The 19,753-nt window shown below is 34.2% G+C and overlaps 3 protein-coding genes across 3 annotated transcripts; 1 reads left to right on the top strand and 2 right to left on the bottom strand.

Annotated features, from left to right (window-relative positions):
- The first annotated feature begins 3,110 nt into the window (after positions 1-3,110).
- LOC100786462 (MDIS1-interacting receptor like kinase 2) lies at positions 3,111-7,587 on the top strand. The gene is made up of 2 exons (XM_003520562.5): positions 3,111-6,544; positions 6,869-7,587. Exons 1-2 carry the CDS (start codon positions 3,214-3,216, stop codon positions 7,243-7,245), a joined length of 3,708 nt encoding a protein of 1,235 aa, XP_003520610.2. The 5' UTR covers positions 3,111-3,213; the 3' UTR covers positions 7,246-7,587.
- Positions 7,588-8,492: 905 nt separating this feature from the next.
- Positions 8,493-13,291, bottom strand: LOC100785947 (MDIS1-interacting receptor like kinase 2). Its single transcript, XM_014773837.3, is given in 6 exon segments — positions 8,493-9,110; positions 9,584-10,900; positions 12,151-12,318; positions 12,321-12,806; positions 12,809-12,883; positions 12,886-13,291. Coding segments are annotated over 6 exon segments (2,835 nt in total). The 3' UTR covers positions 8,493-8,727.
- A 55-nt stretch (positions 13,292-13,346) lies between these two features.
- LOC100784883 (BRCA1-associated RING domain protein 1) lies at positions 13,347-18,890 on the bottom strand. The gene is made up of 13 exons (XM_003520560.5): positions 18,592-18,890; positions 18,413-18,466; positions 18,214-18,284; positions 17,721-17,816; positions 17,267-17,613; positions 16,890-17,153; positions 16,639-16,739; positions 16,225-16,411; positions 16,021-16,127; positions 15,667-15,757; positions 15,200-15,365; positions 14,155-14,273; positions 13,347-13,862 (listed from the first exon to the last, which is right to left on the bottom strand). Exons 1-13 carry the CDS (start codon positions 18,678-18,680, stop codon positions 13,518-13,520), a joined length of 2,037 nt encoding a protein of 678 aa, XP_003520608.1. The 5' UTR covers positions 18,681-18,890; the 3' UTR covers positions 13,347-13,517.
- Positions 18,891-19,753: the final 863 nt, after the last annotated feature.

Genomic DNA, 19,753 nt, shown 5'->3' with positions numbered 1-19,753 from the left:
TTTACATAATAAATTTTGTGATGATTATTTTTTATCTAATAATTAATTTGTTTACATATATAAATTATAAATAAAAATCATAGGTTTAATAAATATTTACATATGTAAAAAAATATCAAATTTATTTAATTATCAATTATTATAAAAAAATTAAATACATCATTCAATTAAATATCATGTTTATTTAATTTTTAATTATTATAATAAATATCTAATACATCATTCAATTAAATATCAAATTTGTTTAATTATCAAATTTTGTAAATAAATTAAATAAATACAAAATTTCTAAAAAATAATTTTTTAAAAATTTTACTATCACGATAATATATAAACTGAGTCGTTAAGGCCCTACTTTTGTAGGGTTTCAGAAATTTTGTAAACAATTTTTTTTAAAAAAAAACTAGTAAATAAGAGTTGATACTAAATTAATGATATTTTTGTAAAAATGTATTACTTTATTTTCAAACAATGTATATTTTAGAATTTTAAGTGTCTTTCAAGTGTAATTTACACCATTAGACCATTAGTAGTTGATTATTAGATTTAATGGATATTACTTTTTTTAAAAAAAACTAAATTTTAATAGTTGATTTTGTATTATAAAGTACAAAATTACTAAATTTTAAACAGATTTAAAAAATATATTTTATATATTAAAAAGCTCATTATTGTGTCTTAAACTGAAATTCAGCTGGACAAAATCAAATAGCTTTTGGCATTTGAGTGTTTCTATTAAAGAGAATTAATACGAAAACAAGCATTACTCATTAAATTAATGATAATAGTTTGCCACACCGAAGCTCCTCATCTTATTTGTTGCGTGGAAGAATTCGCCTTGGTAGCATTTACAGTATGATGCCTCATGATCAATCTTAACTTCAAGGATCCGGTTAATTCAAAAAATAAAGATAGCAAGTAATGACTTACTCTGCATTTTGTAATGTCTTTTTGTTTTTGAGTATTTTTGTGTCAAATTGGTGGAATCCAAAGTCCAACTTAGGTTCAAACTAACATTCCACAACTAATTACTTGCAAGCAAGATACAATACAATTAATGGATAGTTGGATTTTATAAATATATCTTCAGGGATTCAATTTTTTATTATGTGAATGGGGGAGGATTTTGTTCCGAAATATAAAATTTATTTTGTTAATCTTTATATTTTAAAAGGAATTGGTCTTTGATCATCGATTGAGGGATATATAATTTTGCTATTAGAGTTTTACTATTTGGTATGAGACGAAATTATACGAAACGTATGGGATGAGATAAGAATACTTTTTAGTAAGTAACTGAAAAAAAATGTGAATTCGGTTCTTGTATTGATTTTACATACTATTTAGTATTATTCTTCCAATGAAATAGCTTTCGAACTTGAAAGTCATCCGTAGGGATGAGGTTAGAATATAGCATATTGGTTGACCCATTGACCAACTATGGTCCATAGACTTACTACGTCCAATAAACTACCAACAATATTTCACAAACAATAAATGAATGATTAGAAAAATTTGAGTCACTGCGTCACCGCGTTTTGAGTCAAAAAGAGAAAAGGAGAAATTTTTAGTTACAAACTGACAACTGCTTTCTTTGACTTTGAAAATAAACACCACTTTAGGGACACTTCGTTTAAATTTTAATAGAATTCATTTTACAAATAAGATATTGCCTTAATATATTAAAAAATATTAGTTTATGTTTCAAAATAATATTTTAATAAACAGTTCACAGATTGATTTTTTATATTAATAAAATATTGAAGATATATATTTTAAATATTAGAAAATCAAGTTATGTTTGAAAGTTAATCTTTAAAATAAATTAATAAAGTATTTTTTTGTTTTAAAAAAATTAATATGAAATATAAATATAGATATATTTTTAAAAAGCCTATACGTTTTAATCTTACAATAAATTGTACTCACTAAAATTTAATTTATTATTTTTCTCAAAAATTAATTCTTTTCAAAGTATATGAGATCTGTTTTGTTTGTACTTAAAAAAACTTTTTAATACCATTAAACTCTTAATTAAATACATGTTTAAATAATTTATAATAATCATGTAATTTAAAAAAAAACAAAAAAAAAATATTTTGGTGCTCTTTTTAGAAATTAAAAATGTTAGTTTCTTAATAAATAAGAAAAATTATCATAAATTACTTTTTAGTTTAAAAAATTGGTTCATAATTGAACTTTTGAACTAGAAATTCAAAACAAACAAAACAAATTAAGCTATTCTAATATGAAAAGTGAAAGGAAAATATGAAGCGACCATGGCAACGACTTGGACTAGAACCAACTAAATTTTAAATAATTTGATATTTTATTGAATTCGATCGAAACTGTCCATATGGGAGCTTCGTTGCAAGTGCTGCAAACACTCACTTTCGTTATCGGCGGAAAACATGAGAAATATGCACATTTAAGTTTGCATAAAAGAATCGATTCTCACATATTACATCTTAAAAGGGTGAAAAATATTAAGTCAACATTTATTTCATGATTTTTTTTTTCATTACAGGGAATGTTATTTCTAAGAATTTAACATGGAAATATCATTGTTGATTATTTATATAAAAAAAATATTTTGTTTGCATTTTAATACTTTTGGGAATAATATTTCAAAAATAAATAAAAATGGAAGTTATATGTATATTAGAAAATAACTTTAGCATATTCCAATGGGAATACCAGTTACTTATTTCTCGTCATGTAAATAAAAATGAAGGAAAACATTTAAAAAGAAAATTCTAACATTTCTAAGAATGATTAGAAAATATTTTTTAAAAACTTGTAATAAACATGAGAATATTACATTCTTATTTGTACATTCCCTTAGAATACACTTTTAATTCGTGAAACAAACCCACACACTTTAAGGGTGATTAAACTATGGAGGATTAGTCTCATAACTGGGACCAAAACTTGTGAGATACCTCAGTATTGGAGCTCCAGCAGAGAACCAAAGACTTGACTACGGTGATTAGAAAACACAAAACATTCAATTATAATCACTACAAACCACAACGTGGACCACACCACATAGTTATGTTTTCCTATATTTACATTTACCTCTGCCTAATATCAACAGAACCTGGCTCAACTAATTCCTAGTTGGATTCTCATGTCAGAATATGTTTCAAAATTCCAAAACAGAAATCGAATGCTATATAAGAGATTAAAACATTAACATAGAGACCAGGCCATATGCTAGACGTGAATCACATGATGACAAGTTTTCAAAAGGTTCATGCTCTTCTCTTTCATATACTCTTCTTCATACCTTTGCTTCCATTGAAAATCACATCATCACAAAGAACAGAAGCAGAAGCCCTTGTCAAATGGAAAAACAGTCTATCTCCTCCTCTTCCTCCCTCTCTAAACTCATCATGGTCCCTCTCCAACCTTGGAACCCTTTGCAATTGGGATGCCATTGTTTGTGACAACACTAACACAACAGTGTCACAGATAAACTTGTCTGATGCCAATCTCACTGGGACTCTCACTACCTTCGATTTTGCTTCCCTCCCTAACCTTACTCAACTCAACCTCAATGGCAACAATTTTGAGGGGTCAATACCATCAGCAATTGGCAAACTCTCAAAGCTCACTTTATTGGACTTTGGTACCAACTTATTTGAAGGAACACTGCCTTATGAACTAGGCCAGCTAAGGGAGCTTCAATATCTTAGTTTTTACAACAACAATCTCAACGGCACAATTCCCTATCAGCTCATGAATCTCCCTAAGGTATGGCACCTGGACCTTGGATCAAACTACTTTATAACTCCTCCCGACTGGTCCCAATATTCAGGAATGCCTTCCTTAACTCATCTTGCTCTAGATCTCAATGTCTTCACCGGTGGATTCCCTAGTTTCATACTTGAGTGCCATAACTTGACATACCTTGACATCTCTCAGAATAACTGGAATGGCATAATACCAGAATCCATGTATAGCAATTTGGCAAAGCTTGAATATCTCAACCTCACCAACTCTGGCCTAAAAGGAAAACTGTCTCCAAACTTGTCCAAGCTTTCTAATCTCAAAGAACTTCGCATAGGTAATAACATGTTTAATGGTTCTGTTCCCACTGAAATAGGTTTTGTATCTGGGCTTCAAATTCTTGAATTGAATAATATTTCTGCCCATGGGAAAATTCCTTCTTCCTTAGGCCAACTCAGGGAGCTATGGCGTCTTGATCTCAGTATAAATTTTTTTAACTCTACAATCCCTTCTGAGCTTGGCCTATGCACAAATCTAACCTTCTTGAGTTTAGCAGGGAATAATTTGTCTGGTCCTTTGCCTATGTCATTAGCTAATCTGGCTAAAATATCAGAATTGGGATTATCAGATAATTCTTTTTCTGGTCAATTTTCTGCTCCACTGATCACTAATTGGACCCAAATAATCTCCTTACAATTCCAAAACAATAAATTTACAGGAAATATTCCTCCACAGATTGGCCTGTTGAAAAAAATTAACTACCTCTATCTGTACAATAATCTGTTCTCTGGTTCCATTCCTGTAGAGATTGGAAACCTGAAGGAAATGAAAGAGTTAGACCTTTCACAAAACAGATTCTCTGGTCCAATTCCATCAACACTTTGGAATCTGACAAACATCCAAGTCATGAATCTTTTCTTCAATGAGTTCTCTGGAACCATTCCCATGGATATTGAAAACTTGACCTCACTGGAAATCTTTGATGTCAACACTAATAACTTGTATGGGGAGTTGCCAGAAACCATTGTTCAACTACCTGTTTTAAGATATTTTTCGGTGTTCACCAATAAATTCACTGGCAGCATTCCCAGAGAATTGGGAAAGAATAATCCTTTGACTAATCTCTACCTTTCAAACAACAGCTTCTCTGGAGAACTGCCTCCTGACTTGTGCAGTGATGGCAAGCTAGTTATTTTGGCAGTCAATAACAACAGCTTTTCAGGGCCATTGCCAAAGTCCTTGAGAAATTGTTCATCACTAACTAGAGTCCGGCTTGATAATAATCAGTTAACTGGAAACATCACAGACGCATTCGGAGTACTACCAGATCTTAATTTTATTTCACTTAGTAGAAATAAGTTGGTTGGTGAGCTCTCCCGGGAGTGGGGTGAATGTGTGAACTTAACTCGTATGGATATGGAAAACAACAAACTTTCTGGAAAAATTCCATCTGAGCTAAGTAAGTTGAATAAATTAAGGTATCTAAGCCTGCACTCAAATGAATTCACAGGCAATATCCCATCTGAAATTGGGAATTTAGGCCTGCTTTTCATGTTCAACTTGAGCAGTAACCATTTTTCAGGAGAAATCCCCAAGAGTTATGGCAGATTGGCTCAGCTAAATTTTCTTGATTTATCAAATAACAACTTCAGTGGAAGCATTCCTAGAGAGCTCGGTGATTGCAATCGCTTACTGAGTCTGAATTTAAGCCATAACAATCTATCCGGGGAGATACCATTTGAACTTGGCAATCTGTTCCCACTCCAAATCATGTTGGACCTCAGCAGCAACTCTCTTTCTGGAGCTATTCCCCAAGGCCTTGAAAAGTTAGCATCGTTGGAGGTTCTCAATGTCTCACACAACCATCTTACAGGGACAATCCCACAATCACTTTCAGACATGATCAGCCTTCAATCTATTGATTTTTCTTACAACAACTTGAGTGGTTCAATCCCCACAGGTCGTGTTTTCCAGACCGCGACTTCCGAAGCCTATGTTGGGAACTCAGGTTTGTGTGGTGAGGTAAAAGGATTAACTTGTTCCAAAGTGTTTTCCCCAGACAAATCCGGAGGGATCAACGAAAAGGTTCTTCTTGGTGTTACCATTCCAGTTTGTGTCTTATTTATTGGGATGATTGGTGTTGGAATCCTACTTTGCCGGTGGCCCCCAAAAAAGCATCTTGATGAAGAATCCAAAAGCATTGAAAAAAGTGATCAGCCTATTAGCATGGTGTGGGGAAAAGATGGAAAATTCACATTTTCTGATCTTGTTAAGGCCACCGATGACTTCAATGACAAGTACTGCACCGGAAAAGGAGGATTTGGAAGTGTCTATAGAGCACAATTACTCACAGGCCAAGTTGTTGCTGTTAAAAGGCTCAATATATCAGACTCTGATGACATTCCAGCAGTGAACCGCCAGAGCTTTCAGAATGAGATAAAATTGCTTACAAGATTGAGGCACCAGAATATAATAAAGCTTTATGGGTTCTGTTCTAGGAGAGGACAAATGTTCTTCGTTTATGAACATGTAGACAAAGGAGGTTTGGGGGAAGTATTGTATGGAGAGGAAGGAAAATTGGAACTAAGTTGGACTGCAAGGCTTAAAATTGTGCAGGGAATAGCACATGCAATTTCATACCTGCACACTGACTGCTCCCCACCAATTGTTCACAGGGATATAACATTGAATAACATACTACTAGACTCCGACTTTGAACCTCGTCTTGCAGATTTCGGCACGGCAAAGCTGCTAAGCTCCAACACTTCAACATGGACCTCGGTAGCTGGATCCTATGGCTATGTGGCTCCAGGTACATGACATGATCCAACCATTTTAAGTTCTAGTGTATATATTATCTAGTCTGGATCATGCTAAGGCAGCATTAAATATATATATTTATTGAATGTTTCTAACAATTTAAAAACGTGTATTAAACTATCGATATTTTAGATATAAATGTTTCCTTTCTTAATAATTTATTATTATTATTATTATTATTTTTTCATTTCTTTAACCAATGTCTTAAATATACTCTTGTGTTGTATAAAGTTTCAGCATATATAAACTCTGGTCATATACTTGTCATATAAATTAAAGAGTGCGGCGAGTCACTGACAAAAATTGGAATTTGCAGAACTAGCACAAACAATGAGGGTGACTGACAAGTGTGACGTGTATAGTTTTGGAGTGGTGGTATTGGAGATATTCATGGGAAAGCATCCCGGAGAACTCTTGACTACAATGTCTTCAAACAAGTATTTGACATCAATGGAGGAACCTCAGATGCTACTGAAGGATGTGCTTGACCAACGGCTTCCACCTCCGACTGGCCAATTAGCAGAAGCAGTAGTGTTGACAGTGACCATAGCTTTGGCATGCACGCGTGCGGCTCCAGAGTCCAGACCCATGATGCGTGCTGTGGCACAAGAACTTTCGGCTACTACGCAGGCTACTCTTGCAGAGCCATTTGGCACGATTACCATAAGCAAGCTTACTGGGTTTCAGAAATAGCATATAGTGTAGTACTGTGATTTCTGTGCTGAATGTCGTCGTGTAATCCATGTTGCTGAACTTACCTAGTGGGATAAAACTTTGTTGTAGTACACAAATATGTTAATCTGTAGTACAATTATATTTGAAGTTGACATTTAAAATTACAATAAAGGAAAGGTTTGGTGATTGGAGCATCTGTATCTATGTTTGAATTAGTCATGCTCTGTTACACTACCTGAAGCAAACTTGCCTATGTGTGTTCCTATATATTTTAGCTACATATATGCAAAAGCATTTTACACAAAATATTTTGGTGATGTGCTGAGTGGAATGTAAGAAAATTTTACTTTTGACATAGTTTGTTTCTACCGTGCTTTTGTTTCTTAGTGTACTAACAAACATAAGTTAAGTTCAATTTCCTGATTACTCTTATTGGCTAACATGCAAGATTTTTAATAAAAAAAAAACTATAGACATATGTGTGGTTACTCCCTCTAAATTCTTAATGTGAGAAGTGATCTGGACAAAGTGATCATTTAGTGAACTGTATACATAGTTGCTAGTAAATGATCACTTTGACCATATCACTGTATATGTACTATGCAAAGTCATAATAAAATTTCAAGTTAGTCAAATGGTTTTTTTCATTTTTTTTTTGGTGAATAAGTTAGTCAAATGTTCAAATGTTAACATAAATATATATAATGTGCACATTCAATGGGGATTACGAACTTTCCAGTCAGAAGACACAGGCAACTGAAATTGCACAGTATACCAGCAGAGGAATGGAAGTGAATGGATAAATTGATATTAATGTTGCAAGAAGAAAATACATTTTTTTCATTTCAGTCAAGAGTCACCAATCGCTCAGTTGTGACAAATAATTTTAGAATAGTAGACTTTTTTCTTTTTCATCTCAATTATATCAAGAATATTACGTAAATGCCTGAGGTGCAATATGATATCTCCTTTGATTAATTAATTATAGTTATTTTTCTGTGAAACTTGATTCCTAAGACGTATTTCACACTATGCCACCTTGATGCATTCTACACTACAACAAAGCCAACTCTTAATTAGGACTAGCTTGAATTTCAGTTCAAAAAAATTCCTAAACAATAACAGTTCACCAAAAACTTATAAATGCATCTTATTTAAAGAGTGAGGGATGCATCTGCCCCAAGATTATTCATTCATGGCAAATTTCTTTTTCTTTTTGGACAAATGGTACGGGAACTATAAAGAAACAAAAGGCAAAAAAAGTGTGCTCAATGTAAAATTATTTTATTTATAAGAGAGAATATATATACACACACATGACTAATTCAATTGTAGATCATACAGAAGCTTCAATCATCAAGCCTATCCTTTATTGTTATTTTAAGTTTCAACTTCAAATATAATTCTACTAGCAAGTATACTTATTTAATTGTGTGTGGAAAATAAAAAGAGCATATTTTAATACAAGTAATGGCATAGACCCCTGTCCTACATGATACACTATTTGTGGAACCCTGCTGTAAGCTTGCTTACGGTTATCATGCCAAATGGCTCTGTAAGACAAGGCTGCTTAGTAGCCAATGCCAGTTGTTGTGCCACAGGACGCATCATGGGTCTGGACTCTGGAGCCGCACGTGTGTATGCCATAGCCATGGTCACCGTGAACACTACTGCTTCTGCTAAATTGCCCGTTGGAGGTCGAAGCCTTTGGTCAAGCACATCCTTCAGTAGCACGGGTGGTTCCTCTGTTGATGACAAAGACTTGTTTGAAGACATTGTAAACAAGAGTTCTCCAGGATGCTTTCCCATCATTATCTCCAAAACCACCACTCCAAAACTATACACGTCACACTTGTCAGTGACCCTCTTTGTTTGAGCTAGTTCTGCAAATTCCAAATTTGTTAGTGAATCATCTCACCCTTTAATTTATATCATAAGTATGAATATAGCAAGAGTATATATATGCTGAATGCAACTCTAACTCTCTAAAGCACTGTATATGACACAAGAGTATACCAAGACATTGGTTAAAGAAATAAAAATTGTACTAAGAAAGAAACTATTTATTGGAGTTTGATTGTCATGCACAATCACTGTAATATTTCACCTATCAACCAATCAGAAATCATTCTTAATATGACTTTAAGGTAATTATTATAAAAATTAACATACTTGCCGATGTATGATTAAATCATTTGATAAATATGCTTTTAAGTTAGACCATTTAACTCATATTCTAATTAAATCATGTAATATATATTTAATACTGCATAAACAAGAGTGCCAATGCCACTCGATAGCATGATTTATAATAATGATTATATACCCAAGAAAATAAATTGGTTGCAACATGTACCTGGAGTCATGTAGCCATAGGATCCAGCAACTGACGTCCATGTTGAAGTGTTTGAGCTTAACAGCTTTGCAGTGCTGGAAACTGCAAGACGAGGTTCTAAGTCGGAGTCTAGTAGTATGCTATTCAGTGTTACGTCCCGGTGCACAATTGGTGGGGAGCAGTCAGAGTGCAGGTATGAAATTGCATGTGCTATTCCCTGCACAATTTTCAGCATTGTGGCCCAACTTAGCTCCGATTTTCCTTCCTCTCCATACAATACTTTCCCCAAACTTCCTCTGTGTACATGTTCATAAACCAAGAACATTTGTCCCCTGCAAGAACAGAACCCATAAAACTTTATTATATTGTGGTGCCTCACTTCAGTAAGTGATTCTATCTCATTCTGAAAGCTCTGGCGATTCACTGCTGGAATGTCATCAGAGTCTGATATGTTGAGCCTTTTAACAGCAACAACTTGGTCTGTGAGTACTTGTGCTCTATAAACACTTCCGAATGCTCCTTTTCCAATGCAGTACATGTCATTGAAGCCATTGGTGGCCTTAACAAGATCAGAAAATGTGAATTTTCCATCTCTTCCCCACAGCATGCTAATAGACTCATTACTTTTTTCAATTCTGGACTCTTCATCAAGGCTTTTTTTGGAGTGCCGCCAGCTTAGCAGGATTCCAACACAAATCATCCCAATAAATAAGCCACAAACTGGTATGATAACACCTAGAAGAACCTTTTTGTTAACCCCTCTGGATTTGTCTGGCAAAAACACTTTGGGACAAGTTAATCCTTTTACCTCACCGCACAAACCTGAGTTGCCAACATAGGCTTCAGCTGTTGCTGTCAGGAAAGCACGACCTGTGGAGATTGAACCACTCAAGTTGTTGTAAGAAAAATCAATAGACTGAAGGCTGAGCATGCTGGAAAATGATTGTGGGATTGTCCCTGATAGATGGTTGTGTGAGACATTGAGAATCTCCAATGATGCTAACTTCTCAAGGTTTTGGGGGATAGCTCCAGAAAGAGAGTTGCTGCTGAGGTCCAACATGATTTGGGCTGAGAACAGATTGCCAAGTTCAAATGGTATCTCCCCGGATAGATTGTTATGGCTTAAATTCAGACTCGGTAAGCGATTGCAATCACCGAGCTATCTAGTAATGCTTCCATTGAAGTTGTTATTTGATAAATCAAGAAAATTTAGCTGAGCCAATCTGCCATAACTCTTGGGTATTTCTCCTGATAAATGGTTACTGCTCACGTTGAACAATAAAAGTTGGCATAGATTTCTAATTTCAGGTGGGATATGGCCACTGAATTTGTGACACCCTCTACCTGACGTATACATAAATAAATAAAATATATAAATATATTGATATACAAATTCACATGGATAAAAGATTCACATTTACTTCACTGTTATCAAATATAATTTATTAAAAATATATTCGGCTTAAAACAAGGCCATCAAAATCTACTAGAAATCTTTGGTCAATTTCAAATATAATATTAATTTTAAACTATAAAAAAACCTAAAAAGCATGAAAAGGAAAAAATACAAAATCAATGTCTGACTCCCTCTCACGCTAAATCTCTACTTATTTAATTTCATCTATTCCCGCTAATTAGACAAAAGTTCAATTTATAGGGTTCACACTCAAGAAGAACACATCAATTTCATAACAATTTCTCATTGGGACATCAACTGATTCATCAAACGTATATAATTCACACTTATAATTATAAGGATAGAAACAAAAATTGCAAAAACACCTCAAAATTTATTCCAATTAATACTCTAAGGATCCCTAGTTCTCACTAATCCCCAATTGTAAATAATTCATCTCTTACCTCGATGTAGTCACTAAAGCGTTCTCTGTTATCAATTGTGGCATTTCTAATGCTCTCTAGAGCTCTTCCTCCGGTTGCTCTATTAAGGTTCCTAAACGTTAAAGGAGAATGGATTGAAGTCTCCATTCCATGGTCCTACGTGCGATGTGTCTTTCTCCATCCAAAGACATTATTTTGCAAATCCCAACACTGAAGACGTGCAGAAATGAATCGCGAAACACATATCAAAATTTCACGACAATCCAATGGTTAACGAGTTTAGGATCGTAGTTTTACCGAGTCAGCTCTGAATTTCTACCGGAAAGGAAAAGTTACAATGTGAAGGATATTTCTCTCAACTCCGACATCTTTTTGTAATTCCCAACGACGCGAATACTCAAAATTGAGTTGCAAACCTGATGCTTAAATTTCACGACGATTCAACGGTTCACAAAATTGAGGAGAAAAGGAGACTAAGAAGCTATGACCTAACATTTCCTTATTTATAGCTAGGGTTCACAACCTATTATTTACTCTATTTATTTATTTTTATTATTTTATTAAAACAAACTCTATTTTATTTTTTATCAAATAGATACCCTTTTTATTTTCTCTCAAATCATTATTATTTTAATAAAGTTATTTTTCCTTATTTATTTAATTACAAAAACCTCATCATTTTTCTAAAACTCTATTTATTTATAAATAACAATTCTTTTTAAATTAATTTATAAAAAATGGAATATTACAGAATTCATTGGAATGCTGGCTTAGATGCCCTAATTGACTCAACTTACTTACCTCAAATGGAATTTTACCAGAAAGTTTGTTGCTTTCCATATCCATTTGAGTTAAGTTCACACATTCACCCCACTCCCAGGAGGGCTCACCAACCAACTTATTTCTGCAGCTGGGAGTACTCCAAATGCATCTGCGATGTTTCCAGTTAACTGATTATCATCAAGCCAGACTCTAAATAGTGATGAACAATTTCTCAAGGACTTTGGCAATGGCCCTGAAAAGCTGTTGTTATTGACTGCCAAAATAACTAGCTTACCATCACTGCACAAGTCAGGATGCAGTTCTCCAGAGAAGCTGTTTGAAAGGTAGACATGAGTCAAAGAAGGATTACTCTTTCCAAATTCTCTGGGAATGCTGCCAGTGAAATTATTGGTGAACACAGAAAAATTTCTTAAGGCATTTAGTTGAAGAATGGTCTCTGGCAACTCCCCATACAAGTTATTTGTGTTGACATCAAAGATTTCTGGTGAGGTCAAGTTTTCAATATCCGTGGAAATGGTTCCAGAGAACTCATTGAAGAAAAGATTCGTGACTTGGATGTTTGTCAGATTCCAAAGTGTTGGTGGAATTGGAACAGAGAATCTGTTTTGTGAAAGGTCTAACTCTTGATTTCCATCAGGTTTCCAATCTCTTTGGCAATGGAACCAGAGAACAGATTATTGTACAGAGAGGTAGTTATTTTTTTTTCAACAGGCCAATCTGTGGAGAAATGTTTCCTGTAAATGTATTGTTTTGGACTTGCAAGGAGATCAATTGACTCCAATTAGAGATGAGTGATGCAGAAAGTTGACCAAAAAAAAAATTGTCTGATAATCCCAATTCTGATATTTTAGCCAGATTAGTTAATGACATAGGCAAAGGACCAGACAAATTATTCCCTGCTAAACTCAAAAAGCTTAGATTTGTGCATGAGCCAAGTTCAGAAGGAATTGTAGAGTTCAAAAAATTACTTCTGAGATCAAGACTCCATAGCTCCTTGAGTTGGCCCAAGGAAGAAGGAATTTTCCCATTAGCCGCAATGTTATTCCATTCAAGAATTTGAAGCCCAGATATCAATCCTATCTCAGTGGGAACTGAACCATTAAACATGTTATTACCTATTCAAAGTTCTTTGAGATTAGAGGCAAGAGCAAACAAAACCAAGTTAGTAAAAGAGCAGACAAAACTAATGTTACATAAATATTACACCCTAACATCCAGTGACCAGAGTAAGACAAAATAAATTCAAGCTATATCATGTACACAATTGACCAATTCTTCTGGAGAACGAACACCCTATCAAGTGATAGGCAAAATATCAGCTACCTAATGCATTTTAGTTAACAAAAGGCTGCAATTTACATGCAGCAATTGATTCAAGAATCCATGTGTGACCAATGACTTGTAAAGTGTTAGCAGCTAAATCCTCTGCATCGTTTAGCCTTTGCCAAAGAATTGAAACTTCCTCCCCCAATTTGCATCCTTGAGGAGGATCAAGGTTGTAAACAATCAGCAACTGTGAAGAATCTCCTTTGCATTCATGTCTTTGTGATTCCAATTCTTCCTTGCTTCTCAAAACAGTACCTCCTCCCACTTCAATTAATTCTTCGAGATCTTCCTTATAAGTTGACACATAATCCCCAGAAAAATAAAACTTTAAGCCATTGAATAGCTTTGGCTCCTGCTACCACAACAATTGGAATATTAGTGTAGAACTTAAAAAGAAGAGATTTAGCAAGTATTTTAACAATGAATATCAATGGATATCGTAAGCCTCAAAGACAAGAAATACAAATGTTAGTCAACAAGTCACTACTGAGTGAAACAGAACATATAGCCTTAACATATCCATCTAGATGCTTCAGTTGGTTGAGAAGGAAAATTAGAGGCATTTGATATTATAAACTTCGACAGTGCAAGAAACACAATCCATGTCTTTACATGAACATACAATGCAATGAAAGAATATTTACATTGGCCAATGCCCTAAGTCTGCCAGCTTTTGGGCCACCTTGACACCCTTGGTTGTCAAGATTAATTTCATATGGTTCTTCCTCCACAGGATTTACCTCTTCCATGCATGCTTTTATCCCTACAGTACAAAATAGATGGCATCAACATGAATACAAAAATATGAATAAGCATTAAAAAAACAGAATGTATAACATGGACACATAAATAGCACACAAGAGTGAGACCACCCAGTCATACAGTTAAACATGGATTAGACAGGAAAAAATATTACTAGGTGCAGGAGCATAAGTAGAAAATTAAGTTTCAAGCACCAACACAAATTTCTCATGTTAGCAAACCAATTAGTAGGTGGCTAGGTGCCAAATACGTGCAACAAGAGTATCAAGGTTAGATCCGTACAAATACTCTCCATACTAATTTCCTTTCACCACAACACACCCCAGGCTCCTGGTGCAAGGAGCCCAATGTGGATCCTAGGATTACTAAAAAAGGAGATGTTATGCCAATTTGTTTAAACTTTAAAAAGGTGATTTAAAAAAAAGTAATGTTTTAAGAAGCAAATAGAATTTCCTTCTTAAAGAAATAGAAAACTGCTTTAAAAAAAGTTTAGACTACACATAAAAAATAGAAAACTACTTGTTCTATTTAAAAGTGTTTTTTAAATAAGCTTAAACAAATGGACCCTGTATTTGATGCTATATTAGTAACTAACAAGATTTCATGCCAAATTAGTAGTATTTCAAGATTTTCATGAGTAGAAAAATAAATGAATTTATCAACAGGTTTTGTTAATATGATTGAATCATTACAACAATGTCAAATATTTAGATCAAGAGTAACTTTTACTAGGGTCAATTTATAATTCATCAGGGGAAACTAAAACACAGAACATAATTGACCTTGTTTTCATGTCTGCCAAAATGAAAGCCATTTTCCAAACTAAAACCCTCAAATTAAAATCACCAATATTTGTCTAGAATTAAAATCAAAGATAAGTGTCAACTCAAGTAAGCAAACATTAAACAAAAAACTTAAACAACTTACAATCCATTTTTAGAACCCATCGTCCATTTAGAATTGCCATCAGAACTTTCAATGTCCTGGAGCATGCTCCATGTGCATCAGTTGCTGCAATTACATGAGTGACATTTGAGGTCCAAAACTTGGTCACAGTAGCACCAACCTTGCTTGCATAATTGATCAAAAGTACCTGCAGCATCAAGAAGAAAATACAGAAAAGAAATTGTCAGGAAAATATATCAATTAGTTAAAACATGATACATAAAGCAGAGTGATGCAGTGTGCTCCTCAAAAGGTATACACATCAACAGGTAGAGACACAAGATTTACAAATAAACACTTATTTTAAGTCAAATCGTTCAACTTATTAAAAGATTCAGCATCCTTTTTTTTTTTTTGCAATTAAGTAGAAGTCCCAAAAAAGAAAAATGGTAAAGATATTGAAGATGACAAATAAACTTCATGAAAGAAAGCACAACTTTCATACTAACCTTTTCTTCATTTGATAGAGCAGATCCACAAAATACTAATTTTACATCATCATCATGGGAAGCTTCAAGAGGATTTGAGTGGTGAGATGGCCTGTATACAGCAGTTACTCAGTAATAGGATCAAACCTTGATGCATCTATTAAATATGCAAACTTCTCTGATTTCAGAGATGAACTATAATATTTATTATCATAGTAGCATGCATTGTACTTTAATTTGTGGTCTAAACCATTGACATTAAATGTTGAAAGTAAATAAGCAAATGATTTGAAATCCTGTAAATTCACCAAAACATTGGAAGTGAATGAGATTATAATAATGCTTAAATATATAGCAAAAAACAAGAAAACATACAGATGAGACAAAGTGGGATGCTTCTGTGTTGCCTGTTTCTTGGACCTAATTTTCTCACATGGAAATTTGACATTTGAATGGACAGGACAGAGCAAGAGAAAATCCTCCTGAACCAATTAATGCCCCAGCAAAGTTTAGATAAATACAAAGCACAAGTATTTTTTAAGCAATTTAAAAAATAATAGCTTTAATATGAGAAAGTACATGATCCCAACGGCAATCTGAGATGTCCATTGCACAAGGAACATGATAAGTTCTTCTACAGGATTTGACATAGCAGCCAAGAGCAGCTCCCTTTAGATTACATTTACTGCATTTAAGTTTTGCTCCCCTTGCCACCTCTGCCTTCAAATTCTTAACCACTTCACCATCAAAGTACACTTGTGGTGCCCTGGATTCCAAAAGTTTATACCCCATTAATCAGCAAAATGCAAAAAGAAAGCCAAAAGATACTAAAATGTGTAATGGTTGCATATTAAAAAGTTTTGAACACATAATCATTCAGGATTTGGTATCTGTGTTTAGGTGGCTTCACAAGTCCAAACAATTCCATCAAATATACAGACTAGGAGGCTATAGTAATGAACAATGAATACTCAAAATATCAAGTTAGCATACCAGTCAATGCAAATTCTATGCACAGGTACAACATTTGGTTTCATGGCTGCATCTCCGGTAACTAAGTTCCCATTTGCATAATGCAGCATTGGTCCAGTAACCTACAAAAATTCATCACCATGAAGACCAGAAAATAGCTTCAACAATTAGCCCAGCAACATATATAGCATAAGGATAGCATAGTTTTCAGTGAAAAGGGGGATACACTGGCAATGATAACATGCAGGAAATTGATGCACATGAAATATTACCTCTGAGATTTTAGAGGATTGGCAAAATGAGCAGATCCTTCCAATTGGACACAAGTCAATTGAAGCATTTGTGGGCAATGGTGCGCCAGGGTCCTTTCCAGGTTTAAAGTCCAGATTCTTCTGTCTCTTGAGATCCCTTGCCAGACCCTCAGTTTCAGAGACCGAACTTTCAGACCTAAGCTGTCCCATTCTTTCTTTCAAATTTCCATTTCCTGCGCTTGCTCTGTTTAGTGAAGAATTTTCCAATCTGCCAGGAGGTAATGGCTGAAATGAAGTGTTTGTGAGAATGAGAAACCATGTTGAAATAGGATCAGACCTACCATTGATTTAACTGTGTACAAACAGAAGACCATAAATAAGAGAGTATGTTTCCTTACATGCTCACTATCTTGATCACTGCAGTCATTATCTGAACCTTTGGTATCACAAAAGGGCGGGCTATCAGGTGCTGATTGTGTTACTTGATTCACATCCATTTCCATAACTCCACACTGTTCTCGGCCCCCAAGTCCCATCTGGGAAGATTGCATTGGATTGGGCTTCCCTCTCCCACAAGACAACTCAAGCTCCTCAGCTTTATCATGCACCACACTCTTGGATTTGAAAGTTTGGCCAACCCCAACCTCATTCAAATTAGTTAAGTTCCGAGGAAGCTTGCCAGTTTTTAAACTACTAGAAGTTGAATTAAGAATTGTTTGGCACGGCTCCAAAACCCTCCCACCACCTACATCAACGAATTTTAAAAGACAATATCAAATCAGCATCAAGTAATACATAGCTTTTTTTTCTTCAATCAATCAGAAAAGCTCTCCAAAAACAAAGAGGCTTCACCAGAAGAACGCGACTGAAACAAACTAGCACAAAAAGTGGCATCCAAGCTTCTATATATTGCCACCACGTTTTCCACGAAAGGTATGTGCCTTACATCTGCCACCAATAGAAAGTATAGGTTAGATGTCAAACCAAAAAAATAAAAATTTGGAAGAAAAATAAACATAGCTTAAGCCATTAAAAAGAAAAATAAGGCTAAACCATCAATTTATTCCTTCAAGTATTACCTTCTCGGCTAAATAGTCTTTAAGGTAATGAAATTATAAAAGTAGACTCTGAAATATTAAAGGATTTTTTAATAATTGAAGGGCTATTTAGTATCATTTCTAATATTGCAGAGATTACTTACATAATCTATTTAGTTTGGGAACTATAGTAACACTTTAGGAATGAAAATGATTTTTCAATCAAAAAATAAAATAAGGCAAAATCGACAAACACACCCCGGCACTTGGACATATAGCAACACATGCAAAGCTTAACAACAAGCTACCTGTTTGAGCATACGTTGTCTTGCAAACAGCGCATTCAGACCCAGCCGTTATGCAATCAGCCAAACATGAACTGCCAAACACAAAATATCCAAATTTCGAATCACTTTCATGAAGCCAAAAAAAATAAAAAATAAAAACGCACAATAAAACAGCCAACAGTACAGAGAAGAAGAAGAAGAAGAAGAAGAAGTAACGAACTTGCAGAACAAGTGGTTGCATGGAAGTAACACCGGCCTCTTGAACAAACTCAAACTGCAAGATCCAGCGAATTTTTTCAAACAAAATTAAAAAAAAAAAAAAGTGTGCAACTGTAAAGGCTATAAAAGCGAAATAGAGAGTTACAAATAAAGAGAGGGAGAGAATGGAAATTGACGAACCAGAGAGGGCACTTGAGTTCGAGAGCGAGTTTCTGAAAGTGGAGCATCCATGGATTCAGTAGTTTAGTTTTACTTCCAGAATCATCCATGTTTGTTGGGTTAGAGAAAAAAGGGGGGAAGAAAGAAAAGAAGCTGGTAAGAGATTTGAGATTTTATTTGGTTTTTATGGAGAGGCGGTCTTTTCAGAAATGATGCTATGTGATGGAAACGTGGACGGCTCAGATTGGTTGACGATGAATGAGGGCGCGGTCACGGATTACATTGGCGCCTCGCTGCGACGACGTTTAAGTTTTCGAGCGCGAGCGCCACTTTTCCTTTTCGCTCTCAACTTTCCTTTTAAGTTTTCGTTTTCGGATTTCGAGCACATCCCACTCCCGCTGCCCCCCCTTTCTTTATTACATTTTGGAGTATCTATTATTTTTGTCTTTTACATATTATTTATTAAGAGTTCAAAGTATGTTTCATACAATATTTTCAGTTAATTTTTATTTTTTTTAATAACTGAAATATAATTTACAACTATTCGTAGAGGACTACAATTTTAAAAAATCAATTTATTCATACTCAAAAGAACATTGAAATAAGAGAATACATTAGTCATTTTAGACTAACTCTTCACCCCACCACAGTCTCCCAATTTTCTTTATTGTTTGAGGAATTAACCTATCACTAGTCAATAGTTTCTCGCATTGTCCACAGTACAGTTCAAATTAGCATAAGAACTTGTTGTCAAACATAAACAATTCAATGACGGTTTATTAGCATAAAAATTATATCACAAAATATCATGACAGATCACATAAGCATTGAGCAAGACATTCTTTCTTCCAAAAAAGCTTTAGTTCCCAATTCCAAAATCACATTCAAAAATCTTTTGGTTGCATAACCGTGAATTTTGCAAAACTTAGGTGAAAAATATAAATTTTGACTGATGTTTGAATAAAAAGAAGAGATAAACATAAGGAATATTTGTTTCACGAATGATACTTTAAGTCCTAAAAGGATTATTTCTATGCATATTATAAAAAAATGTTTGTTAACTATAAAGAAAATGGTTGGGAATATTTTTTATATGACCATAAATAATTAAAACATGTACTTGTTTGACATTTTTTTCCTATGAATATATACAATAATTATTAAAATATCTTTATTGTTATAA

This window comes from Glycine max, chromosome 3 (genome assembly GCF_000004515.6).
Source record: "Glycine max cultivar Williams 82 chromosome 3, Glycine_max_v4.0, whole genome shotgun sequence".
Classification (NCBI taxonomy): domain Eukaryota; kingdom Viridiplantae; phylum Streptophyta; class Magnoliopsida; order Fabales; family Fabaceae; genus Glycine; species Glycine max.
The sequence above is the reverse complement of the archived record's forward strand: the minus strand, read 5'-3'. Positions and strand labels throughout refer to the sequence as shown.

Bases quoted from the DNA above. Each gene is read 5' to 3' on its own strand.
- LOC100786462 (XM_003520562.5), top strand. From the start codon at position 3,214: ATGCTAGACGTGAATCACATGATGACAAGTTTTCAAAAGGTTCATGCT. The intron at 6,545-6,868 runs GTACATGACATG...TGGAATTTGCAG, and splicing joins CTATGGCTATGTGGCTCCAG to AACTAGCACAAACAATGAGG.
- LOC100784883 (XM_003520560.5), bottom strand. From the start codon at position 18,680: ATGGATGATTCTGGAAGTAAAACTAAACTACTGAATCCATGGATGCTC. The intron at 17,614-17,720 runs GTGAAGCCTCTT...TCGTTGATGTAG, and splicing joins GTTTCAGTCGCGTTCTTCTG to GTGGTGGGAGGGTTTTGGAG. The intron at 16,128-16,224 runs GTACTTTCTCAT...TAATTGGTTCAG, and splicing joins CAGATTGCCGTTGGGATCAT to GAGGATTTTCTCTTGCTCTG.